General features: G+C 49.0%; 2 protein-coding genes and 1 pseudogene across 2 annotated transcripts in view; 1 reads left to right on the top strand and 2 right to left on the bottom strand.

Moving 5' to 3' along the window:
- Mapkapk3 (MAPK activated protein kinase 3) overlaps positions 1–17,731 on the bottom strand; it is a 32,182-nt gene extending 14,451 nt beyond the window's left edge. Inside the window, exons 1-2 of the mRNA XM_050139454.1 lie at positions 17,500–17,731; positions 16,960–17,236 (exon numbers count right to left, since the gene is read on the bottom strand). Coding sequence (XP_049995411.1) covers positions 16,960–17,184 — 225 coding nt within the window. The 5' untranslated portion in view covers positions 17,185–17,236; positions 17,500–17,731. The remainder of the gene's footprint in view (positions 1–16,959; positions 17,237–17,499) is intronic.
- A 3,836-nt stretch (positions 17,732–21,567) lies between these two features.
- LOC126499952 (40S ribosomal protein SA-like) lies at positions 21,568–23,026 on the bottom strand (annotated as a pseudogene).
- A 3,334-nt stretch (positions 23,027–26,360) lies between these two features.
- Cish (cytokine inducible SH2 containing protein) overlaps positions 26,361–27,524 on the top strand; it is a 5,548-nt gene continuing 4,384 nt past the window's right edge. Inside the window, exon 1 of the mRNA XM_050139607.1 lies at positions 26,361–26,689. Within this exon, the coding sequence (XP_049995564.1) occupies positions 26,670–26,689 (20 nt within the window). The 5' untranslated portion in view covers positions 26,361–26,669. The remainder of the gene's footprint in view (positions 26,690–27,524) is intronic.

The following is a 27,524-nucleotide window of genomic DNA, read 5'->3' on the forward strand; positions in this document are numbered from 1 at the left end:
CAGTGAAGCTCAGCAAAGCACTGAATTTGAGGTGACATGTCCTTGAACACTTCTCTAGCCTAAGCCTTTCAAGTAGTGGTTGCCACCTTGCCTTCCCCTTTGCCAAATTCTCCCTCCTGCCTTCTGAACTGGCAGCCAGATGGCCAGACCCTAGCAAGCCAGTGACTTGCTGGTGTCCTTCTGGCAGCCCCAGGTAAAACTGGGTCTCAGGAAAGCACACTTCTCCACCTCCAAATTCTACCCACTCCCACCCAAACCCAGTGACTGTGGATTCTTGAGTTTCAGGGCTAAGAATACAATAGTAGCATTTGTTTGTTTGGAAAACAACTTGCAGTTTACAAAACACACTGATGTCCTTTATCTCCTGGGAATGCTTGGCGCCACCCTGTGAGGCAAGCAGGGTGGGAACCATTAGCCTCAATTTGCAGGTGAGGGAGACAGAGGCTCAGGAAGATGAAGTCATTGCCCTAGGGCCTCCAGTCTCACTGTGGAGGCTGGGAGAGGAAGGGAACTGAGTTTTGACAGGGCATCTAAGGAGAGATGAGAGGAAGGCTACAAGTTGGAAAGTCACGGCTTACGCTACTCAGGAAACTAAATTCGAAATAAATCTGTGAACAGGTGTATAAGCACCTGGAGGTATATGTATGTATAGACATGTAGGTGTATGCATGCATGACAAAGTACATGTGAAGGGGTATATGCATGGTATGCAGAAAGTATGGGGTAGGGTGTGTTATGGTTTTGGTCCCTGGTCCCTTTAAGAGACAAGCCACGCCCACTCCCTCCCCCATCCGCTGAGGCAGGCTGATCTTCAGCTTCCGGCCTGAGCTCGCTCTCTTTTCCCATCTTCCTCTCGGAGAGGCAACTTCGCTTCTGCCTCTCTCCCCACTTCTCCACTTCCCCCTTCTGTCTATCTCTTCTCTCTCTCTCCCTCTCCCTCTCCCTCTCCCTCTCCCTCTCCCTCTCCCTCTCTCTCTCTCTCTCTCCCCCCTTCTCCCTTCTCCCTTCATAGCCCCCTGAATAAACATTCAACCTCACCCTGCATATCCTGTCTATCCATGTTTCTGTCTTCTCCCCACCCGCCATGTGTCTCCCTGCCTGGGACCAGCCATTGCTCAGGGACGGGCAGCTGTCTCTGCCGCTACATGGCCCACTACCACCATTTGGGACCTACAGCATTTCTGCTGCCTACTGCTGCTGCAGGGGATCTTGAAGCATTTTTTAAAAAATTATAAAAGGGCGGGGATTGGGTATTTGGGTATGCATGCATCTCCAGTCTCTTTGATGCTGACTTTGAACTCTCAGAGAGTGAGATTCATCCATATGTCCATTAATTCTTCCAACAGCTTAGGTTTCTCCACAGTGACTTGAAGAGAATTGGCCACAAGGAGGGTCTCAAGAAAGAATGATGGTCTTGCCGCCACAACTCAATCTATGACAGCCTTGCCCAAGACAGAGCCTGGAAACTTCTATTAGATGCCTTCCATTTAGACCACTGAGGTCCCAGCTCCATGGGGGGATAACACAGAACATGAGGGGTTTTCACAGAGGAACCACAGAGACACCAACCCCGTTATCTCCACACACCTCCTCCTTGGCACATGATTTCAGGCATTATATAATTCCAAAGCACAAGAGAAGTCAAGTAAAACAAAAGCCTCTGGTTGTCTCGAGAATGAAAAGACAAAATTACCAGAAACCTATTTAACTTTTTAAGTATAAACAAAGACAAATTTTAATTCTGAGCTTCCTGGTAGTCTTGGCAAAGAAACAAACCACGTAAGCACTACAGCTTTTACAAGAGACCAAACTCCAAAAGCAATTTATATGAAAGGCAACAGGCAAAACGTTCCAGCAACATCTTCAGCAATAGTTCTGCAGAAGACACAGATGACACAAATGGACATGTCTAATATGGCTTCCCCCATAAAGACTGAATTAGGTTGGGGAACCTTGCACCAAGTACCAAGATAACCAGCCCCTTTATTTTCTTGGGATCCAAGCTTTGTTTGCCAGAGGACAGAGAGGAGACAATGCCAAGGACTAGTACATCCCCTCAACACCTTCTCACTCACCTACAAGGGTTCATCCTGGCCTCAGGCCAGGGCAGACAGGAAGCTGAAGCACTGCATTCTCTACTGTTGACGAAATAGGGTTGTGTATGCTCAGTGTCGAGCAGGCAGAAGACCCAAACATAGTGTTAGAGGACTGTGCTCCCTGTAGGAGTCCCATGTTCTCCCAGAGTAGCTAATGGGTAAGCAAAGCACTACAACTGGTAAGTGGTCCATGGGAGGGAGAAAGGGACAGGCATTTTAGGGGAGAGGAGGTCTCCGAGGGTAACAGAACTCATGTGATGTGGAAGAAGCTACTGGATGTGGCAGGGGGAAGGGAAGGATATAGAAAAAGAGGGAGAAAGAGGAGCAATGAAAACAAATTATGTTTGAACATGCCGTCATGATGCCAATCGGTGGTGGCACATGACTTTAATCTTAGCAGCTAGCAGACAGATCTCTGATTACAGACTGAGTTCAAGAACAGCCAGGGCTACACAGAGAAACCTTGTCTTAGAAGGAAAAAAAAAATACAAAGAAAGAAAACATCATAATGAACTGGGCATAGTGGTGCACATCTTTAATCTCAGCACTCAGAAGGCAGAGGCAGGCAGATCTCTGTGAGTTCAAAGCCAGCATGGTCTATAGAGTGAGTTCCAGCGTAGCCAAGGCTACAGAGAAACCCTGTCTCAGAAAAACCAAACACCAAAAAGAAAGAGAGAGAGAGAGAGAGAGCAACAGAGAGAGAGAGAGAATGCCATAATGAATCTAATACTGTGTTACTTTAAAAAAATAAAAGACAACAAATTCAGCCCCGACACACATCCTCCCTGACAAGAGTTGGTAAACTCAGCCATCTCCAGGGTCCCTTATGACTCCTAATTCCACAGTGATTGGGGACTGTGACTCCCACAGGCGCAACTCTCTCTTTATAAAAGACACCATTGGAATAGTGGGACTCTTTTCTTAGCCTTTTTGTTTGTGTATAGGAACTCACTGTGAAGCCCAGGCTGGCCTTGAACTCAGCCTGGATCCTGCATTTTGGCCTCCCGAGTGCTGACCATTACAGGTGTGCACTACTACACCTGGTTCCAACCTATGCCTTGCACTCTGTGGGGTTGTGAATGCACTCGCCCTCGGCCCCCACCTGCCGGTGTGCCCGTCTGGCTGTTTCTGTCTGCTGAAAGCATGAAGCAAAGCCTCCACCTCTGATCTGAGTGCAAACATCATCCCAGTCCGTTCAGGGTACAGAGGCAAGGGTTTCTTACTCTTTAATACTTTTAATACTAATTTACTTTATCTTGTGTGCATGTGTGTGCTTGTGGGGTCGTGTGTGCCACAGAAGGCGTGTGGAAGAGGTCAGAGGACACCTAGCTGGAGTTAATTCTCTCTTTCCATCATGTGGGTACTAGGGAATCAAAAAGTGCTTGGTGGCAAGAACTTTTACGTGTTGAGTCACCTCACTGGCGTGACAAGAGCTTCTTTAAAAGCTTTTGGACCTTATAAAACCAAAGTCATTACAACGTCCCTATCCCCCCCCCCCCCCCACACACACACACAATGCTCTCTGCGGCCGTATCCTCAAGAGTACCAGTGCTATTTAGGGAGCTGGTAGTGATGTCAAATCTAACTTCTTAGTCACAGTTTCAAATTAGAGCCACAGACATGTGCCATTATTTTCTCACACTCATTTTCCCAGCTTTTGTAGCTCATTAAGAGAGTTAATGGAACCAATTCCGCAGCCATGGATTAGTTGGCCTCATGCCAGATCAGACTGCACTTCATTAAGTTCCGACCACAGCTTGTCCTCTGTCGCACCCTGGTCATTTACCTTCTCCTCCTCAGATGCAAAGTTCCAGGGAGGTCAGCTGATACCAATGACCCCCGAATGCCCAGGCCCAAGCTGGATGCCCAGGGAAGGATGGGTTCGGGTCAACATGAGTTCGGCCTTTCAACGCAATTGTTCTCCCCTGGTACACAGCCCATGCTTAAGCTGACACATCCCACACTTCGCACATGTATCTGGAGAAGAACTAGCAGCACCCTCTCACCTATGGGGAAACTGGCTCTCTCTGAGGTTAAGTGACCTACCCAAAGTTACACCATCAAATAATGAGGAAACACTTGAACCCAGAGCTATTGGCTTCTAAATATACACAAACATAGGGAGAGAGAAACAAAGAGAGGTTTTACCTTCTTTCCATAGCTGTGAGGTTGAGGGGCAATACTCCCGCAACATCAACTAGGGAAAAATAAGCTGGAAGGGCTAGCCAGTCCTTCCTAGACCTGGGCCCCATACTCCTGGGTCCAGACCAGGCTTGGTAGATATGTCAGCAGTGGCAGAGGTTTGCAGATCCCTTGCCCTGTCCTAGCTATGTTATACCCAGGAGTTCTTGCCCTTCAACAGCCACACTGTTACACCCCCATTTTCAGCTGAGGAGACTGTGGCTCAGAGGTTCTGTGGCTTCCCATAGTCATGTGATTTGCATCAGGCCACCTCTGTGTCTGAGAAGTTCCTGGATCCCAGATTCAGCTCTCTTCCCTAGCAAGGCCTATCCATTCCCAGATCCCACAAACATTTACTGGCCCTACCTCGGCGCCAGGCCCAAAACTTGGCAGGGAATGCTGTCACAGACACTCTGTCCTCCAGGATTTGGGGGCTGTATGAGTCACTGCAATGTATGAGGAGGAGGTCAGCTCTGGGAAACTGCCCTGGGCTCCCCCTCTTCTCCCTTCTTCCAGGGACTGTACCCCTGCAGAGCAGATGGGGAAGGCTACCCCGCAAGGGAACCCAGGAGTGCAGAGGGCTCCCAGATGACTGTTCCCCTTCTAGATCAAGGCCAGGATCCGGCAGGTTAGAACCTCCCTGTCCACTATTCACCAGAGTTCTGGGAGAAGGGGAGCAGCTGCAGCACCGAACCCCAACCTCCCCAAGACAGATGCCCGGCAGACAGTGGAGCCAAGGCACATTTTGATGTCAGCAAGTCTCAGAACACAGACTCCTTCAATTTATTAAATTTTGATGGCCTCAGTTTGTCTCCTTCCTGCCAGTTCCAGACAACCTAGAAATAAAGGCAGAAGGGCCAGATCTGGTGGACTTGGGATGGGAGAGAAATGCAGCCAGAAAAAGAGAACAAAACTGACCCGGTTGTGATGGCACACGCCTTTAATCTCAGCACTGGGGGGGAGGGGGGAGCAGAGGAAGGTGGATCTCTGAGTTCAAGGCCAGCCTGGTCTATACAGTGAGTTCTAGGACAACCAGGACTATATAGAGAAAGGAAAAACCAAAGAGGAGAGGAGAGGAGGGGAGGGGAGGGGAGGGGAGGGGAGGAGAGGAGAGGAGAGACTGAGCAAACTGGTCTCATAGGCAAGGAGAGTGGGGACATGAGTGTTAGTTGGAGTAAATCAGAGGCCCAGTGCCTCAGGTCATGCATGGCAAGCCTGCTGTGACCACAGACATGCACAGTTTCAGGTGGGGCATACCTGAACACTGGTGGCTAATTCATTCCCCCTACTCGCCCAGGGGAAGGCCACTCCATACCTCTGAATCGCTGGCCCAATCTGAAAAGTGGGGACAACGACAGTACTCATTCCCCAGGGAGCCTCGAGGATAGACTGAGGACACACACAGAGCTCAGGTTAGCACACATTGAATGCACTGGGGGACACTACTTCATGGGTGGAAATGGCTTTCCGAGTTTGCTTGAAGATGCCTGGCTTCATCTAGGCCTTGCCCTGAGATAAACTCACGCTCTTTTCCCTGTTTCCCAGAATTTAAAGACAGCCTTCGAGTGCAATCGGGAGGGTCAGGAAATAGTCTCAGTTCTTCAAAGGGACAAGTAGAACCGTGGGGCCTGCAAGGGCGCTCACAAGGACAGCCTGTTGCCTACCTCTGTCTTCTCAGAGGAAAAGTAATTTCTTCTCCCTTCCTTCCTTCCTTCCTTCCTTCCTTCCTTCCTTCCTTCCTTCCTTCCTTCCCTTTCTTTCTTTTCTGTCAAATCAACAACATTGGGGCTGGAGAGATGGCTTAGCAGTCAAGAGCACTGGCTGCTCTTTCAGAGGACCGGGGTCTGATCCCAGAACCCACGTGTGTCTTTATCTGTTGTCACAGAAAGAAGTGGGGGTGAGGAGGCTGGAGAGATGACTCAGTGTTTGCAAGTACTGGCTGCTCTTCTAGAGGACCTGCGTTCAATTCCCAACACCACATTAGGCATCTCACCACTGTCTGTAACTCGACTCCCAGGGCCTCTGAGGGCACCAGGCATGCATGTGATGCACATGCACAAGGACACAAAACACCCATACACATAAGTAAATTAAAAACTTTAAAAACAAAGTGAGTACAGGGAAGATGGCCTAGATCCCAGGTGTGGCAAGAGCCCCTAGAGAACCTTCTGATCCTGGCCCTGCAGTTCCGGAAGCCTGTACCAGCTCAACTCAGCATCTTTCCCTCTTCCCTAGCTTCATCCACGGCTCTCCAGCTCCCCACACAGGTCTGCATGAGTGTAGGCAGACATAGTTTCCCTCAGATTCCTCCAGAAGTACCGGTGATGCGTGCAGGCTTTCAGTTTTCCTTGACCAATCCCACCCCAGGTCCTCTCTACTCCTGTCCCTGTCCACCCAGAGTATGCCCAAGTCCCCAATACCTAGCCAGCTTCCAGGAGAATTTTCCTAAGTTTAAAAGCCATGCATAGAGCCATGGACATGAGCAGGAGAAGGGGTGAGATCTTGCCCTCTTAGGGCCAGGATGACGACTTGGCACTGCCAAGGGACACCCCTGTGAAGGAGGTGGGCTACAAGGAGTCATTTCTGCTCTCTTGGGCTTTTTGAGGATGCTCCCTGGCACCGAGTTAGCCTGACTCAAACATTTACCTCAGCCATGGAGGAGAATGGAGAGGAGTTCCCAAACCGAGTCATAACCCCAGCTGCCTGTCCGTCATTGACCATAGACCCTGCTAGCGGCATCATGCAGCTGGCACTTTCCCCGGCAGCACCATCCACTGAGTGGCGAGGGGACAGGCATCCCGGGGCAGCCTCTGGCTAATCTCCATCCTGCAGCTCAACACTTGCAAAGCCAACCCCAATAGCGAGTAGGACCCCCTCCTGCCCACTTCCCTGGCACTGTTCATGATCACTGCCCACCCAAATTGTCACGGTCAGAAGGAAGACCCTTTGCCAAGGAAAGCACCCAGCCCCTCATTTTACAGATTGGGCTGACTATGGCACACAGAGAGGGATGGCCGAGAGCCAGGAACTAGCTGCCTGCCAAGCCTGGCACCCAGCCCAGCATGGACACAACCCTGCTCTGTGAACATGGGTGAGTTACTCTGCCTTTTTGAACCTCAGTGGCAGCAACCATGTCCTGGGGGGTGGTGACCAGTTCTCAGACTCTGCTGACTGCATTTAGCATGTAGACACTCAGCAAGTGAGGCTCTCATCTCTACCCTTCAGATCCTGGTTAGCAGCCTACCAGAGATCATGAAGAATACCTGCCAGGCCCCCTTCCACATCCTGAGAAGAGGGCTGTTCATGTAGAGAAAATCTGTAGGACAAGTTCTGGATCCCCTGTGGAGGCCGAATGGAGTAATGGATGTGGCTGAACAGGCCCTGGCCACTCACACTCTGGAAATAGCCTCTGAGATTACTGGAATGACAGAGTTAAGTACAGTCTAGAAAGTCTCTTGGGGATCGTCCCAGAGAGTGCAGGGGCAGCTCAAATTCTGCCCCACCCTACAGAAAGAGAATCAGGTTGCACCTCGCATTCCAAGTCCTCCCAGCCTCTCCCAGGCTCCTCTGCTAGCCTCAAGGCTCTGTTAAGACCCTGGTCCTTTCCTTTTCTGACTTTGGCCGGGTAACCTCAGGAGTCATAATGCACCTTGTCACACTGTCGTCCAAGCAATAGTCTCGGGCCATTGGGCCAGTAAGAGATCCAGTAAGGAGAGACTGCAGCTAAAGCTGGTTTCCCCCTCTCCACACTCAAGTTACAGCTCAGCCCAAGTGCGCCTGACCCCACTGTTTGCCAGCACCTGGTCAAAGCTGACAACAGGAGGGGACACTGGGAGTGGCGTGGGTACAGCCAGGCGCTCTTTGCTCCTGTCTCACCCCAACCCTCCCCTGAGCATGGAGGAGTGATAGGCTAACTAGAATGAATCCCCAGCACCTGCCCTGCCCTGTGCTGGGTCAGGAGGGCTCATCCCAGAGGGAAACACTTGAAACCAGCAGTGGCAAGGCCTGAGAGAGGGGAGGGGGAGCCACAGCAGGAGAAACCAGCAGGAAAGGAAAAATGGGAGGGACAAAGAGGTAAAGAAACAGTGTTATTGCAGAGAAACAGCAAAGGCAAAGGCTTAGTCTACAGAAAATGGCAACATTAACACCAAACTTGCACTGAAAGCACTTCTGTTTCCAGGGAGTCCTGGTTCCCAAAGCAGGTGCCTTGTATTCCTGCTCAAGGCCAAGCCTCTGGAGTTCCCACACAGCAGGCTTTCAGTCACAACTGAAACCCACAATCTAATCCACTTAGTTCCAAAAGGGCAAGAGGGTGGGGAGGAGCGCAGCTACCCCAGCTTCCTTCCACCCGACGAGGGCTGGTTCCTCCAGATGCAGAGGAAACTTAGGAGAGCCCTTATAAGAGCCAATACAAGTAAAATTGGTATGTGAGCCACCAAAAGGAGAGACCCCACCCTCTAAAAGCTTGTGATGTCTCCTCAAGAATGCAAAGATAGGCTGGGCGGTTGTGGTGTGTACCTTTAATCCCAGCACTTGGAAGGCAGAGGCAGGTGGATCTCAGTAAATTCAAGGCCAGCCAGGTCTATTAAGTGAGTTCCAGGACAGCCAGAACTGTTACACAGAGAAATCCTGTCTTTAAAAAAAAAATGCAAACATAGTTCCAGCCACCAAGACTGAATCCTGCTCCCTGATATATACACAAATCCAGGTTCAACCACAAAGAGAGTTTGACAAAAAGATTCCCAAACTGACTTTTGTCCAAGGTTACTTAGGAAGAGCAGGAAAGATTTTTAAGCTTGGAGCCCCTGTTTTCTCTGCACCCTATATAACCTGTCATTTAGGGTCACACAAGAGCTCAAATGGAACAAGAGGAGCAGAGCCAGTGTTCTGTGAAAACAGTGGTGCTCCTCGAGCCGTTGTGGAATATTTAACTATGTAAAGATGTGCTACATTTGTCTAATTATATAAAGATGTATTGCTGTTTGCCTTGGCTGCCTAAGGCACATGATTGGTTTCATAAAAAGCCGACCAGCCAGGCAGAAGAGAGACAGGCAGGGCTAGCAGGCAGACAGAATGAATAGGAGGGGCAATATAGGCAAAAGGAGAGAAAAGAAGAGAACAAGGGAGAAAAAGAAGGACAGGACAGGTAGCTGCCAGCCAGACACAAGAAGAAGTGAAAATAAGCTATACAGAAGGAAAAAAAAAAAGGTTAAAAAAAAAAGCCCCAAAGCAAAATGTAGATGAAGAGAAGTAGGTTAAGTTATAAGAACTAGCAAGAAACAAGCCTAAGCTAAGGCCGAGCATTCGTAACTAATAATAAGTACCTGTGTCACGAGTTGGGAGCTGGTTGGTGGCCCAAAATAAAAAGCATGCTACAAGGAGCCAGCCCTCCAGCAAGGCTCTGCACACTGTTAGAGCACAGGTATGTTTGAAATCACTCTTCACACGGAGATGACTATGTCCTCAACTCTTGTGTAATGGCCGTCACACTTGGACATCTGCTGCCAGCCACAAGGTTGGGACCACGGGAGGCTAAAGAGCAACAAAACCAAGGTTTTTCCAACTTCCATTATAACACAAGGAGGAAAACTGCTATTCCAAATTTGAAACTCAGGAGAGATAAAGAGACATCTGTTGTCATGGACACTAGATGCTGGACAACAGCCCAAGTGACCTAGACATCTCTACTGCACTCCCGGCAGGGGTGCTTTTCCAGTTACCCTCCTCCCTAAAGCTCTCAGCTCCTCCTGTTTCCCAAGCCTGTGATGTTGGCCCCCTGAAATCAGCCACATCCTGCCAGAGTCTTCTGCCTGATCTGCAAGTGAGGAAGTGGTATCCTACCATAGGTGCTAAGGTTCTAAACCAGACATATTGTCACCCACACCAGACCCTTCTTCTCAGACCAGAGGTCTGGATTAAAGAGGGAAACACCTTCCAGAAACTCCCACACACACTGTACCCCAGTACGGATAGTTCTTGCACACTCAGCAGCCAGACTTCCTGTCTGTGGTATACCGACTGGGCTCTGGCATACTGGCTCAGTTTCATGAGGCCAGAGACAAGCTACACAGCCTGAGGAGCCCCACATCCACCATAACCTTTGTATACTGACCTCATGGAATCACACCTGAGAATTCACAGGTAAGAACTTCCAGCTAGTGAGTGAACTGGGTAGACGTAGGCAAACACCAGCAGTATCACACAGGGCTAAGCTGGGATTGCAAAGATTCCAGATAAAATTATAGAGGGCATACTAGCGTCCTTCTATAGGTCAGGTCTCAAAGACTTCCCCTTGTCTTCAAGAACTTGCACAACATAGGGGTGACATGGATGCTAAGGCTAGCACCAAATTTCCTAGGCTTTACCCCAGCCCTGCCATCTACCAGATGTGTGTATCTTGGGCAAGTCTCTCTGAACCCCAGTGTTCTCATCCATAAAAGGAGAATGATGAGAATTCATTAAAGCAATGCATGCTGGGGATTAGAGATAGGCCTGCCAGACAGACTTCTCTAGAAAATTGTCAGCTGTTCATGGGCGTGTTAGAATCTACAGAACCAGGGGCTGGAGAGATGTCTCAGAGGTTAAGAAAGCTTACTGCTTTTCCAGAGAACTTGAGTTTACTTCCAAGCACCCACGTCAGGCAGTTCACAACTGCCTGTAACTTCAGACCCAGGGGAATCTGACACCCCTCTTCTGGTCTCTGCTGGCACCTGCATTCACATGCACACATCAACATAATATACATATATACATAGAATTTTTTAAATAAAATAAATCTAGTTTTAAAAAAATCTACAGAACCAGGGTTGACAAGATGACTTAGCAGGTAAAGACTATTGCCACCAAGCTGACAACCTGACTTCAGTCCCAACCACACAAGGAAGAAGGAGAGAACTGGTTCCGCGGTTCTTCTGACATCCACACGTAGGCCATGGCATGCACTACCCAAGTGCATGAATACACACGCAAATGAGTAAATGTTAAAAAAAAAATACAATACCAAGGAATGTTGTGGAATATTACTTTAACTATGTAAAGATGTGTTACATTTGTTTCACCTTGCCTGTCGAAGGCATCTGAGTGGTTTAAGAAAAAGCTGAACAGCCAATAGCTAGGCAGTAAAGGTAGGCATAGGAGGGGCTGGCAGGCCAAGAGAATAAGAGGAGGAATCTAGGCTCCAGAAATGAGCGAGAATGAGGGAGAAAGACGGAGAGGCACCCCAGCGAAACACGGAATAGGACATACAGAAGGAAAAAAAAAAGGTTAAAAAGCCTCAGGCAATATATAGATGAAGAGAAACCAGTTAAATTAAGTTATAAGAGCTAGTGGGACAAGCATAAGACAAGGCCAAGCATTCTTAGCTAATAATGTCTCCACGTCATGGTTTGGGAGCTGGTTGGTGGTCTAAAAGAAAAAGCTGCAGGATGGTGGTGGTGCACGCCTTTAATCTCAGCACTAGGGAGGCAGAGGCAGGCAGATCTTTGAGTTCTAGGCCAGTTTGGTCTACAGAGCAAGTTCTAGGACAGGCTTCAAAGGGGGCAGTGGGGAGAAGATCCTGGAAGTCTAGCAGAGGAAATCCCAAAGTAGGTTGGCAGTACTCTTTTCAACCAGGCATGGTATGAAGACTGGCTTCTTTTTTGTTTGTTTGTTTGTTTGTTTGTTTTTCAAGACAGAGTTCCTCTGTGCAGCTTTTGGACCCTGTCCTGGAACTCGCTTTATAGACTAAGCTGGCCTCAACTCAAAGATCCGCCTGCCTCTCTCTGCCTCCCGAGTGCTGGGATTAAAGGCGTGCACCACCACTGCCCGGTGAACACACAGCTTCTTAAACAGTGGCTCAAGCCGATAAGGGCTTGCCTAACTTAATGTGGGAGCTGTCAAAAATTCGGCGACAGTAAAAGGTTTCTGACTATACAACAACCAAAAGTTTCAAACCCAAACACAGACTGAATTCAAGGTGGGGGTTGCAGCACTGATCATATGCCTTCCCCACAGCCTCGGTTCTCAACACACAACACGTGCCCTTTGCACCCTGCATGCCATCACGACATGCAACTAGGAAGCTGCCTGTCTGAACCGTCTCAGCTAAGAGTTAATACAACTGAAATTATGGCAGTGGCTTTTTTTTAAACCATGTTTATGAACTTGTCTGCTCTTACAGAAACAAATTAAACAATGGTTTAATTACAGAAAACAAGACCTTTAATATTTTTCTACCATCATTCCTCAGTATGTTTTACACTAGCATATCTTTGGATTACATTGTTAGAATATTTGACTTTTAAAATTGCTGTTTGAGCAACTGACGAGTTCCATTTAAAAAAATCATTAAAATGGATTTTGACTTGAGACCAGAATTTCCAGCAATTTCTGGAAAGGCCCTAAACATACTTCTGCCATTTTCTTTTCTTAAAAGATTGATTTATTTTTATTTTATGCATGTGACTGTTTTGCCTGCATGTATGTATTGTACCCCATGTGTGTCTGAAGCCCACAGAGCCCAGAGGGAGGCAATGGATCCCCTAGAATTGGAGTTCCAGACAGTTGTGAGCCACCATGTGGATGCTGGGAACTGAACCCCTACTCTTCTGCAAAAACAACAAGTGTTCTTGACTGTTCATCCATCTCTCCAGCCCACTCTTCTTTGTTAGAGAAGGATCTCACAGTATAGCCCTGGCTGGCCTGGAACTCACAGAGATCCACCTGCCTCTTCCTCTCAAGAGCTAGGATTAAAGGCATGCCCGCTTCATTTTGTAATATTTATGAAAAAAAGCATTAACACTTAGAAAATCAAAATATTGATCAATTCTGAAAAACTCTCTTAAATTCAGTGATGTCAAATATTTGGCCAAGATATCTTTATGCCAAAAAATAAACAAAAGTAACCCCAGCACTCCAGAGGCAGAGGCAGGCAGATCTCTGTGAGTTCAAGGTCAGCTTGGTCTACAGAGTGAATTCTAAGACAGCCAGGGCTGCACAGAGAAACCCTGTCTGGAAAAGACAAAATAAATAAATAGATAAATAAACAAGTGCATTCATCTCATTCATATGGAATTTTGCTTTCATTTTAATAGTCACATTGTACCTACAACAAAGAATTAAATGTCTTGATGATTTGTTATTAGTAAATGTATGATTTGTATACCTATTTTATAATTCTATAAACTCAGAGTCATGTAAAACTTTTCTAACAAAGTGGCAAAATTTTGAGAAGCCCTGGTATAACAATCTCAGAACATTCAAGCCTAGATCTAAACCCCACTTTTGCTGTATAGTTTAATGTTGTCCTAAAATCTGCTTAACCAAGTTGATTGCCTCTGGCAGTTCAGAAACCTCCAGGATATTCAGATTATTTTTTCTTTCTAAGTGAGGGGTCGCCTGGTGACAATCTTTGGCCAGTGAAACCCTTTCCTTTCCAGGGACTCTGCTGTGCAGGGCCACTGGCCCATTCATGTGCCTCTGGCCTGTTGATTGAGTAACAAGGAGCAGAGGCTCATCTGACAGGACTGGAGATGCAGGTGAGGGGGTAGTGGCTGCCAAATGAGAAAAGGCCTGCCCTGCCTGGCAGCCCCACCTAACCTCAAATCCAGCTCTACCGCACCAGCCCCAACAGGCCATCCCCACCCATGGAGCAACAGGGTGGAGCAACCTGGGGCTGGTCTCTCTCTCTCTCTCTCTCTCTCTGCCTCTCATTCAGACTTCTTCCTCCTTCTTCCTGGCGTCCTGGGTGGAGAAAGCCCCCGTGCTCACAGGTGTGGCCCAGTGGCAGATAAGTGGCAGAAAGGACCTCACTGAAGGATGAACTTCCTTCCTCCACAGGCCTCCCAGGGGCCTCTATCTGGGACAGTGAAGCTGCTGTATTCCTTTGTGACGTTCCAGGCCTTTAGACTGGGAAACAGCATTTTCCTGTCATTAATCTCAGCGAGACTGTGAGAGAGATTAGAAAAAGTCCAGGTCCTTGAGCTTGGTTATATCAATAAGCGTCGAGAAGCCACTACCATATGCCAGGCCCTGGGCCCAGGTGCTGCAGGGAGCTTTAAGAAATAGCTTTAGGGGCAAAGAAGATTCCATTGCTCCAAAACGCAGAGTCGGAACAGCTTTCTGGAAGGGTGGTAGTGGAACTGAGCCTTCACAGGGGCATGACACCTTCACAGAAGCAAAAACCAGAGGACTGAACTGCAAGAGCCTTGTATGCCATACTCAGAGGCTCAAAGGGTACAGAGTCAAGTCCAAGACCCTGGTGACATCAAGACTCTGGTGACGCCAACCAATATCTCTTGGTCTGGAGGATGTATTTCCAATCTCTACTCTGTGGCACTGTGCTTCAGGACATCACGTGGGCCTACACAGCAGGCGTCCGGAGCGGCCTAGCTTACCTCAGCCATCAACACCAATGAGCAAGAACTGTTAGGGCTGAGGCAGCCAGGCAACTCCCTGATCTTGATTCTGGGAGGAGGATGTTCACTGTACAGACCCAACCTGGAAGACTCTACAGGAGATACCCCACCCCACCTCCGTTCTCTTTAACAAAGAAGAGAAAAGGAGGCACTGGGAGCCCAGGGGGCACTCCAGCAGGCTGTGGTGATCGGAAAGGAAGGGTCCCAGGCCTGTCGTCTAGCAGCAGGAACAGAGAAAGGGGCCCTACCCGTGTGGTCTCCCCATGTCTCCCCCAGGGCCTTCAATTTTTATTTTCACTTGAAGACACTAAGTACCGGGACCACATCTGCTTTTACTCACTTAGGCCTGGGAGGAGCACAAGATGTCAGTAGGAGTACGAAGCCTGCATGCCCCCATATTCCCCTGAGGTACCCCGTCCTCCAGTTCCAACAGCACAGCATAAGTGCTTGGGGCGCCAGGAAAGCTCTGCTGGTCACAGAAGCTGGCCTGGGGAGAGAGGCCTTGCTGTGCATGAGGGCAAAGCAGAACAAGCCAGTGGTCAGCACAGAGAGAAAGGGGAAGAGGGCAAGGGCCTGCTCCTCTTGGGCCCTAGTGAATGCTAGAAGCCACTGGAACAATGACCAGAGTTGGCATGCCTGTTGCATTTAGGTTTCCTGCTAGGTACTTTCTGACCTCTCAGGCAACAAAACCTAAAGATGGGCATAAAAAAGGCATGGCTTGACCAAGTCAGACTACAAGGTCAGAACAGGACAGCCTAACAAACTTTGTGCCTCTAGGGAGGCACAAAGGCACAGAGTCCATGACCTTCTCCTAGGCTGAGCTAGAGCAGCCGGGGAAAGGGTCAGTACCCATTCCTGGCCAGCTGAGTTCCCTGGGCCCAGGTCTGGGGCTATGCTGAGGTCCCCCAATATATCCTTGCTCTTCTGAACTTCTGGGCAGGGGACAGAAATTATGAGTGAGAAGATGCCATCGTCCCCGTCCCCCGCAAGGTGAAGCCACTGAAACATTATGTTCACAGTCACTGAGCAGAGGTTGTGCTGGCCCCTTCTGATACACCAGAGAAAGACAAAGAATGGGGCCTGAGCCTCACTCGAACCCTTTGCAGCTCCTGTGTCTTACATAAGTCCAGAAGCCTCTCAAGGCCAGTTCCAGACCTATAACAGGTTCTCATTTCAGGTTCACACCAACTCCTGCTCTTTCTCCCTAAACAAAGTCAGAGACTTAACTACAACCGCCCAAGGTATCACCCAAGGTCACAGAGCTGGCACGCACACACACTTGGTAGAGATTACAGCCACCTCTATAGGACTCTGCACCCTGGCTGCTGCTGGCAACTTGTAAAGAGACCTTTACTAAACTCACTTCCGAGAGTCACTCTCCGACATGCTGTGCCATCCAGGTGCCAATGGCATGACCTCCAATTGGGTCAGCTTCCCAAGGACAGACGATTTGAGGGATTCTGAAGGAACAGGATAGGAGTGGGGTGGGACCACGAGTAGGGGTGCGGGCTCTTGGACTGGAACTGGGTGCCTGGAGCCAGGTTCAGATAGTGAGGTCAGCTCCTCCAAGCCACACCCCCATTCCAGCAACATCAGTGTACCAGGCTTCTAGGGAACCTTGGGTATGGTGTGACTCTAAATGGATGCTCATCATTTGTCCAGGGTGGGGTCAGCCTAGGGCAGAGCTTTCCCCTTTCCACAAAGGGCAAACAATTCATCAAGAGCCCAGTAGTCAAAGAGCATCCTAAGCTGTGATGGGCATTAATTAGTCTTTGCCTCACTAGCTAGCTCCAAAAGGCTCATAGTAAAGCCTAAAGCAGGCAGGGGCAATGAGGAAGCAGCAGGCCACTCTGATCCTTGGGGGCTCAGCCTCCGGTAGAGCGATACTTAGACCCATCTCCAGAGCAGGAGCTACCAGTGTGTGTGGGGGGGGGGGAAGGGGGGATATCGCCAAGCAGTAAGAGCCCCACTTGGGCCTGAATACAAAGCCCAAGCTAGAAACCAGTGAGGACAGCCACTCCCTCCCACCTTCCGGGTACAGGCGCTTTACTCGCACTGACTCCTCCCCCTTGCTCTCTGGGACACACCCGGAGCTTGGGTAGGTTGAGCCTCTATTTCCCCATGTGTGAGGCTGGGAGGACCACGAGTCCGATCTTAGAGGAAGAGTATAAAAATAAAATATGATGCCAAGTGTAGATGGTTAATAGAGACCCTGGACATAACCCCCACAAGTATCTGCTGTTGGTCACTCCAGGTCACCCCGGCCCTCAGAGAGATGGGTCACTAACCTTCAAGGCACACTTCTGCCCAGTGCGCCGATGGTAGCACTCCAGCACCTTCCCGTTCACACCCAGGCCCAGCACCTGCTTGGAGAGCTGGTAGTCGTCAGTCACCGCGTACTTCTTGGGCTCTCGTCGTACACCTAGTGCCTGAGCACCGCCCGAGGTGGGTCCACCGAGTGCACCCTGCGGGGGCACAAGACTCCCCCTCTCCCCTGCTGTCTCGCCATCCATGGCTCCCACGGGGCGCTCGGAGGTAGCCCCAGCCTGGCGCGTCCAGAGGCACCTGAGGGAAAGGGAAAGAGTCACTCGGCACAGGGACTTTTTGGACACACCCCAGCCTTGGTTTCTCCACAACTAGACTGACTGGGCTGCTGGCCCAAGACAAGCTGGAAACTGCCTGAGAGTACCTACGTGCTGGGGGGCGGGGGGGGGGGGGAAGAGAGGAGGTCCCTCAATCCAGGCACGTGTCGAGACGGGAAGGAATCCGGCGCTGTGTAGCCACCAGATCCTGAGAGCTGGCCATGCCGGGGCCCAGGGAAAGCGTACCTGGCGAAGGCGCACTTGGAGGCAATGCACTAGACGGAAGCCATGCAGCACGCCAGAGGGGCAAGGGATAGTGATCCCGGGAGCCAGCAGCCGAGGGGCGCCCTGGGCCGGAGTCTCGCCGCCCGCGGCCCACGTGACCCCCACCCCCCTTCCCGGCACGTCATCCGGACTTGGGGCCCCGCTAGGTCAGCCTTAAAGGGCCAGGCGGGTCTGGGCTGGGCAAGACTGGGCACACAGTCTCTGGCAGGCTCCGCCCTGAGCCCGGACAAGATGGGGGCGTGGCCTCCTGAAGTGGCTGGGACGCTAGCAGAAACTCCTCCGACTGCTTTAAGAGTCTAGGATTTTATCCGCGACCTAGAAAAATGACAGCGCAAGACGTTTTGTCTAAGGGCTCTTGCACACTGTCGGGGGGCTTGCTAGACTCCCGACTTTTCAGGTGGCTAAGCGCTCTAGAATTCAACTTATTTTTTGCCAACCTGCCCTGCGAAGTGGTATGTTGTTTGATTCGCCGCTCTTCAGTCCCTGGTGGTTTAGGGTACCTCTCTAGCACTAGGCAACTTTTCTTTCTGTGTACTTTCTGACCAGCCTTTTGGCTTTGCGATTTACTTGTCAGCTATAAATGGTTTGGGGCCACATTCATGCTGTCCTGAAGCAGCCACAGGGTGAACACGCCTGGGATATACTTGAATCAGAAGTTTTGATTTTTCCACTTGGTCCGGTGCATCGATAAATAAATAAAGAAGGCTTTTCGCCTTATTATGGTTTGCGCTTTTGGTTCTGTTTTAAGTCTCCGGCCATGGTGATGAACACCTGCACAAAGAAGACTTAGGCAAGAAAATTTTGAGTTCGAGGTTAACCTAGGCTACATCGTGAGGCTATGTCTTTTTTTTTTTTTTAATAATAATAAAAAAAACAGCCGGGCTAGTCGTGCACGCCTTTAATCCCAGCACTGCCGAAGGTGGCTCTCTATGTTGGAGGCCAGCCTGATCTACAAAACAAGTTCTAGTACAGCTAGGGCTATTACACAGAGAAACCCTGTCTCGATAAACCAAATAAATAAATAAATAAATATTAATTAAACATTAAACTCCCTTTCTCCCACCCCAGAGACAGATTCTCTATTAGCCTTGAAATTTCCCTGTCTGCGTTTAGGCATCAACTTCATTCTTAGTCCATCTTAGCCTGTCATGGATATCTCGAGTCAGCTTTCCCAGAAGAAATACAGAAGAATCAGAGGCGCCCATGAAGGGAAAAAAAAAAACTCGACGAGAGCCACAGAGATCGAGATTGTGTCTCTTGTGGCAAATCATCCAACCATATCCACAACCCACAAGCTGAGGAACGCAAGGAGTGATTTGAGAGTTTTGGAAAGTGGACCGCACTATAGGCAGGCCCTCTGAGCAGGTCTCTGCTGCCCTCTATAGGTTATATTCAGAACTTCAGTCACCAGGACCTCTGTCCCACACAAAGGCGTCTACCTCCACGGTGTATAAATCTCCTGGCCCAGAAATTGGTGACTTTGAAGACCTCCTCTATAACCTTCCACCACAACACACACACAAAGATGCATGGGCTTCACGTCCCCAACTGTCAGAGAATTAGTTCCTAGCTAGCAGGAACTTGGTGCCCTTCTATCTATACAACTGCACCCCGTTGCAGATAACCACTTTCTGAAGAGTACAGCAACTATTTGTGGGTACTCTCTGTGTGCAGAAGGCTCAGCCCGTCTCCTCCAGAACTGGCGACTCTGTCATCTCCAGGTAACTTTTAAGTTAGCAACAATCAGTGACACAGAGGTCCCAAGATAAGAGCCTCCACTGATCATAAGAAGCTCTTCCTGTAGACCAGGAAATGTTCTACATAAACAACATGGCCTCACTGAGACAGGGAAGGAAGAGATGACCATCCCTTCAGACACACAGTGAAAACACACAAGAGAAACAAGCCCAGAGAGGGCACGTGACCTACTTGAAGCCCGCAACTAGCAAGAGAGCCCCCATTTCAACCCCAAAGCACAACCTCAAAGTTGGGGTCTCTCAAATAATGGCCTCCTCACATGGTGCGTCCTTCTTTGTTCTACTCATTCACATGTGCAAGTGTACCCTTACACAGGCACTCACACTCTTGTGGAATCTTATTTTAACCAAGCAAAGATGTGCTACATTTATGCTGCAGAATATTACTGTAACTTTAAGGGTGTGTTACATTCGTTTATGCTGCATTTGTTTAACAATATAAGGATGTGTGTTTATCTATGTAAAGACATGTTGAATTTGTTTCACCTTACCTACCTAAGGTACCTGACCGATCTAATAAAGAGCTAAACAGCCAATAGCTAGGCAGAGAAAGGATAGGTGGGCTCGTGGACAGAGAATAAATAGGAGAATAACAAGAGAGGGAGAAAGAAGGAGAGAAGGAGTGGGAAAGCAAAGGAGATGCCAGCCAGTCGGGCAGACATAGAGAAGCAGTGGAAGTAAGATGTACAGAAGAAAGGTAATAAGCCCCGAGGCAAAAGGTAGACATACAGGTTAATTTAGCCTGGCAGTGGTAGTACAAGCCTTTAATCCCAGTACTCAGGAAGCAGAGGCTGGAGGCCAGCATGGTCTTCAGAATTAGTTCCAAGACAACTAGGTGTAGCATGATTAATTAAAAACTCAGAGACAGATATTAGGGTTCAACCTGAAGGTCAGGAAAGCAAAACAGCCATCCACTGGTTCTTATTTCTACCTCAGTCCGAAATGACAATCCTGCCTTCAGGAATTCTCAGAATGAGACTGTCTGAGAGTTGTCTCCTCCCGTTTTATAATTAACTCTAGTGTCCGGTTTCTATGGCAATCTAGTGTGGTTACTGGATTAAAGATGTGTGTCATCATTGTCATCAAGGCTGACCACAGTGACTGTTTTACTCTCTGATCTTCAGGAAAGCTTTATTTATTAAAATACAAATGAATATCACTACAACTAGGGCTACACAGGGAAATCCTGTCTCAAAAACAAAACAAAACAAAACAAAAAAATCAGGTTAATTTAAGTTAAAAGAGCTAGTCAGAAACATGCCTAAACTAGGCTGAGCTTTCAAAACTAAGAGTAAATCTCTGTGTGATGACATGGGAACTGGTTGGTGACCTAAAAGAAAAAGTCTTGTGCACACAAAGTGCACACAAGACACACACAGATATTCATAAATATAAATGTGCACAACATACGTGTGCACAGATATGTATAGCCGTGTGCAGGTACACACCCATATACATTTGCCTACTTGCACCTAGGATCAGGTGCATACAATCTGGAAGGTTTGGCTGCTAGGAGGCCGAGGCAGGCACTGCTTCCTGTAGGTAACCAGTTTGAAGCTGGTAAACCCAAGGTTCTCATTCTCTATGAGCAGGGTTCCATAAGGAACAGAAAGTTAGGCAACTAAAGAGCTGTGGCTGGGCATCTCAGTGTGTGCCCTGTAAAAATACCTTTTTTTCTTTAAAAAAGAAAAGTTGGGGGGCTCAGCTGTTAAGAACACATATTGTTCTTTTAGAGGACCCAAGTTATATTCTCTATATCCAGATGGGTCACAACCACCTGTAACGTCAGCTCCAAGGGGTGCTACACCTTGGCCTCTTTGGGCATCCGCACTCATGTAAAGACACCCATACATAAACACATGCACATAATTACAAATAAAATTAATATTTTTAAAAAGATTAGGCTGGGCAGTTGTGGCACATACCTTTAATCTCAGCACTTAGGAGGCAGGGGCAGTTGGATATCTGAGTTTGAGGCTAGTCTGATCTACAGATTAAGTTCCAGGACAATCAGGGCTACACAGAGAAATCCTAAAAAAAAAAAAAACCAAACCAAAGCCGGGTGATGGTGGTCCATGCCTTTAATCCCAGCACTTGGTAGGCAGAGGCAGGAAGATCTCTGTGAGTTTGAGGCCAGCCTGGTCTACAAGAGTTAATTCCAGGACAGACTCCAAAGCTACAGACAAACCCTGTCTTGAAAAAGCCAAAAAAATAAAATAACTTTATTTTCCTTCCATCATATTTACCTTTGCTCAGGTATTTGCAGAGCCGCTCAGGACCACTCAGTGGTGACTCCATCCACTCAGTGGCCTGCACTGTGGGAGCTACTGACCACTTCTCAGTGGGTGCCTGGGCACTCCAGCCTTCAGGAGAGAACTTCTGTATGGGTACAGAGGGCACCTGCATACCCTCAGACCAGCCTGCCACCTCTGGGTAGCGACAGTGACTCAGGAGCTGGCACAGTCCATTCACCCTGGAATTCCTCCTGGGTCACAGTCTTCTCGGCAGCAGCCTGCTTCTCCCCAGTCTCACCCCGTCTCTGTAGAAGATCAGGCATAACCTCCCAAAGGTGCTCATTGGAGACAGTGTCAGGCATGCAGAGTACTTCCGGGGCCAACATCCACCACATCAAACCCACTGAGTGAGCTCCCTTGTATTTGCCTGGGATGGTAATGTCCACAGAGTCTGTGTTACACAAAGCAGTGGTGGGCAGGTTGACATGAGACATCTCTGTGAGGGACTGATGGTCAGCTCCAAGATCAGTCACCACCAGAAGCCAAGGCTCCTGAAGGCTGGTTGGATCTGGTTAGTGAGGTGGCGGCAATTGGAGTGCTTCAGTGGCCACAGCAAACTTCAGCAGGGCTCGCTGGCTGGCCAGTGTTGCCGGAGGAGATGATGCTGGCATCAGCAGGGTTCTCAAGCGACAGCTTCTCCCAGGTCCTCTTCAGATTTCTGATGCAGGCACCACACTTTTCCTTCTGTGATGTGCTGCTCCATCTGAAGGTCAAGGTTGGGCCCCCTACGTGGGTCCCAGCCTCAAGGAATTTGAGGACATTGAGGGCTCCCAACATTGTTTAAGCTTTCCTTTAAGTAATGATGGAAACCAAGAACACCACCATATGAACCCATCTCTGGGCATTTCAGAAAGAATTAAATTTATTTTTTTTTTTTTTGGAGACAGGGTCTTATGTAGCCCAAGCTGACCTCAAACTCACTAAATAGGCAAGGATGACCTTCAATTCCTGAGCTTCCTGCCTCAACCTCGCAAGTTTTAGAATTACAGATGTGAGCCACCATAAGCTGTATTTTTGTTAAAACTTATCTTCATAGAAGTCAAACTTGCTTGCTACAGAGTATATACACTGAAGTATATAAAGTAAGTAGTCTAATAAAAAAAAATGCCCTTCCTGGGCTAGTGAGATGGCTCAGTGGGTAAGTGTGTACTTCCTAAATAAGCCCAGACTTAGGTTCAATCCCTAGGACCTATGCAAAGATGTAAGGACAGAGTAGACGCCACAAAGTTGCCTTCTAACATTTACACTCACCGTGTGGCATGTTTAACTATGTGCATGTGTGTGCGTGCACACACATATGCACACTAATAAAATCTAAATGTAAATGTCTATGATTACATAAACACAGATTTACCATATCAATCATAAACGGAGGTTTTCCAGCTGTCCATTTAACCCAGGTAAATCAGACTATGTAGCTTCTTCTCGATGCTTGTGCTGCTGCAGCCACCCAGAACCACGTCCCGTTCACACTGATAAAAAGATTCAAAACAAGCCGGGCGGCGGTGGCGCACACCTTTAATCCCAGCACTCGGGAGGCAGAGGCAGGCGGATCTCTGTGAGTTCAAGACCAGCCTGGTCTACAAGAGCTAGTTCCAGGACAGGAACCAAAAAGCTATGGAGAAACCCTGTCTCGCAATGGAGACGTTCTATCAGGAACTCACCAAGGCCAGCTGGCCTGGGTCTGAAAAAGCCCGGGATAAAACCGGTCTCGCTGAACATAGCGGACAATGAGGACTACTGAGACCTCAAGAACAATGGCAATGGGTTTTTGATCCTACTGCACGTATTGGCTTTGTGGGAGCCTAGGCAGTTTAGAAGAAGCTCACCTTACTAGACCTGGATGGAGGTGGGTGGTCCTTGGACTTCCCACAGGGCAGGGAACCCTGATTGCTCTTTGGGCTGACGAGGGAGGGGGACTTGATTGGGGGAGGGGGAGGGAAATGGGAAGTGGCGGTGGGGAAGAGCCAGAAATCTTAAATAAATAAATAATAAATAAATGAATAAATAAATAAAAAGAAAGAAAGAAACCCTGTCTGGAAAAATAAAAAAAAAAAAAAGATTCAAAACATAGGATGGGTGTGGGCAGGTTGGCTTCATAGCAGCAGACTCTGCCACTTAGCCCTTTGTAATAGTGTGGTCAAGGTAACAGAGACTGGGACCTTTGAAATAGTTTACAGTGACCAATAGACCATTCAGTAAGTGCCTGGTGGAGGCCAGTCCCTGCTCCCCACCACAGCTGCCTTTTGATGAAAGGAAACCTTCATGGTGAGAGGATAGAAGCAGATATTGAGGGAATATTGATGTTTATTCTTGTGATCCATATTGTGATTTTTCGGGGGGGGGAGGGCAAAGGGTCCTGAAGCGACCGGAATTCATGCAGTGCCTGGGGCAGAATACACTAGAAACAACGACCTCTGGATATTTGGCTAGTGAGGTCTTAAGAAGATGCGCCACTAGGTGGCAGTGTGGGCCCAGCAGTCAGGGAGGGGTCCGATCAAGGGGCGCAGTCAGGGACTGGAAAGATAATAAGGAAATGGCCAAAGTTACTTGAATGAAGCTTGAATGAAGCAAGTAGGTGGGCAGTTTGTCGTTCGGCCCCGCCACGGTTCCCAGCACACAAGTGGATACATAACACTGTCAAATCCACAAAAGACTATTGGGGAGCAAAACCACTTGGGGTTTCTAATCCCTGACCTCTATAGGAGATGCTTTCAAGGGGATAGCCAGGTGCTCTGATACAGACTAGAGTGAGCACAGAGAAGGATGCCAAGGAGTTTGCAGGCTACCTTGACCTAGAAAAGAAGTCTGTGGAAGGTTGTAGGGCTTTGATTCAACCCACTACTTGGTAGGCATACAACCAAAGGCACACTGTAGCCTGTGCCTTGGCTTCCTCACATAAAAGATGGCATTATCTTGGTAGTTGTGACTGCAGAATAAACTTGGAATTTGCTGAGTGTCTAGCACACGGTGCGTGTTCCGTAGTCACAGTGAACTGGTAGAGCAATTGACATGTGCATCAAAAAGATCCAAGTCCAAAACCACAGCTCTTGGGGCCAGTGAAACAGACCAGCACATAAGATGATTGCCACCAAGCCTGACAACCTTAGTGTGAACCCTGGGACTCACATGACTGTGTCCTCTGACTTCACGTGAGTGCCATGGCACTTGAAAACATGAACACACACACACACACCACATTTTGAAAAGGAAAATTACAGCTTGGTTGCATGACACCTGTGAAATCCCCTTATCTTCATAGCAATGTGGCAATAGATAGCCCCTATTGAAGAGTTAGCTGCCATCCAGGGGGGGATTCCCTGCTCTCTAGATACCCCAGCTCCACGCCTACCATATTCCAAGAAACTGGCTTCTTTCTCTGGGAGCCCTGATTGTGTTAACCTGAAGCCTAGCTTCCCCTTCAAGGCAGATACAGAGAATTGGAGTCATTCTCCTTGGAGTCATTTCTGATCCTCACTCAGTACTCTTCCCCTTTCACAGAGTTTTATCTTCAGCTCCCTATCTTGGGTGGGGCACCCAGAGCCTTATCTGTGCTGGGGAAAACCCAGACATTATTATTCAAGATTCTACACACTGCCAGAAACCTGTCATCCCTGTCAAAGATCTTGTAGCCACCCTTTCTGAGGAAGCTGGGTGGAGTGACTTGTGTGAAGGGAAGAGACAAATGTACTGGAACATGATGGGTGTAGAAGTAGTGGATGCTACTGGCTCTCCAGATCTCATCTCCCCATATCCTGGACCAAGGTTTGGGAGGAGGTTCTCAATAAACCCTACAGTCCTTTAATGTGCTCCTTGGAAAACTGGACATGATGGCTTAGCCTGTAATTCCACAATGGAAGCCTGTACTCAGAAGTTCGGGGATAGCCCCGTCTACCTACTGAGTTCCAGGCCAGTCTGGATGTTTCTCTCTCTCTCTCTCTCTCTCTCTCTCTCTCTCTCTCTCTCTCTCTCTCTCTCTCTCTTAAATTCTCCTACTGTTACTGGGAACAAAACATAGTAAGTTCTCTTGTTTTACAAGAGAGCAGTGTCATTGTTCTGTCCCCTACCGCTTTGATCCTATCCCCAAACTATCTTTGTTTGAACTCTGTTCTCACAGCATTTGGTTGTGCCTCACTAAGCCATAGACTGGAGCTATCTGGGAGCTGATTGTCTCCGTTTACCTCTCAGGGGGATAATTTCCATGACTGGAGGTCCACTCAGAGATCAGGCACGGGTGGGACGGACTCATTTGATACAAAAGATTAACCTGAATCCTTTTAGGCCCCCTTATGCACTCCGCGCCTCTCCCTAAGTCTCACTCCAGATCTCACAGCACGCCACCTACCTCCCGGCAACTCCACACACAGTGTCCTGCTGTAAGCGAGACCCAATACGGAGTCCTAACACAACGTCCGATCAGCTAGGAACGGCTAGCTAGGAGGACCGCCCCAGACCCTGCCCCGCGCTGTAGTTCCACGGGGAGATAAGCGCACCCATCCCCCAAAGAAGCAGAGGAAATGAAGGCAATCTGGCTTCGAGTTGCCAGAGTCGCACCCTCCTTCTTTCAAACTTGCCCCCAACCCAGTCTTCTCTCTACCGGTCTCTAGGTCCCGCCTCACTCAGTCACGTCAGTCCAATGTCGACGCACTTCAATTGGTCCGTCCAGATGCTCGGCTCCACCTCCAGCTCTGCTATTGGTCAAGTCATGGGGCTCCCGCCCAGTTTTCCTGGAAAGTTCTTGGAAATCTGTCAAAGGTGTTTCCTTTCGCAGTCCAGAGCCTTAGAAGCCAGCGCCCCTGTTCCCCTCCCGGCCACCGCAAAACCTGCGGTTCTAGGAAGATGCGGCTTCCGGGAAGGGCTGGGACACAGCGGACAAAAGATTAGGAGGCGCCTGGCCCCGCCCCGCCCTCCCAGCCCGTCCCCCTCGTCCTTTCAGCCTGCTAGCTCCAGAATCTTTCAGTCCGTGCTCGTCGCCCGTGCGCCCCGGGACCTTGACCTTCGCGCCCTCGACACCCACTGGCTCCCTTCTCCTTCCGTCCTGCCCGAGCCCCGACTCTCGAGCCGCCGTTGCCTCTGGGACATGGTCCTTTGCGTACAGGGGTAAGCGCACTCTCTCCCTGCCCAAGCCCCGTGCGGGAAGCGCAGGAGATCACAGGCCTCCAGCTAGCTGCAGGATTTGGGAGGGCTTGACCGGCTGGAGGTGATGAAGTACGAGAGGACCTCGAGTGCTACTCCTAGGATCCCCCCCCACACACACACTCACACACTTAGTAGTAAGGATAGGGAAACGGGGCCGGCGAGCGGTGGGAGGAGCCCCCATTCCTGAGATCTCAGGGGCAACAACTGTAAGAGGTCCTCCGGAATGGAGTTTACCAGTCTAGACCTTTTTTTAACCCAAAGTTTACCTAGCCTTCCGGTTTCCTATCTATCGGTGACCAGCCCTAAGATCCCTCTGTGTTCAGGTGTCCATTGCTCTGTTCTAGGTTAGTGTTTAGGCTCTTGGGGAAACCAGCCTGTCTTTGACTCTCCCAAGGCTAATAACCAACACCGTTAGGAGCACCCCACACACCTCTTTTTAGCCCAGATCGAGGTTTCAGTGTGACAAAGACTTTTGCCTGCCTTCTCCAAGGTTTCCCAAAGGCACGGAATATGGGATTGTGGTGGCAGTGGGACTTTGATAGGACAAAGTCTTGGCCCCAGCTGAATGGTCCTGGCACATCTGTTTACTGTTTCAGGGTCCCCTTAGGTCGTCTATCAGTCAGGAATTTAGGAAACACTAGGAGCGGAAATACATATGCATGCGTATTACAAAGTCAGGGAGAGCTGTGTGGTGCTCTGGTGGTGGTTTTTTTTGTTTTGTTTTGTTTTGTTTTTTTTTTTGGTTTGTTTTGTGTTTTTTTTTTTGTTTTTTTTTTTGTTTTTTTTGGTTTTTCGA

The sequence above is a fragment of the Alexandromys fortis genome, unplaced genomic scaffold (assembly GCF_014885135.2).
Source record: "Alexandromys fortis isolate MF-2015 unplaced genomic scaffold, M_Fortis_MF-2015_v1.1 scaffold_36, whole genome shotgun sequence".
Lineage (NCBI taxonomy): Eukaryota > Metazoa > Chordata > Mammalia > Rodentia > Cricetidae > Alexandromys > Alexandromys fortis.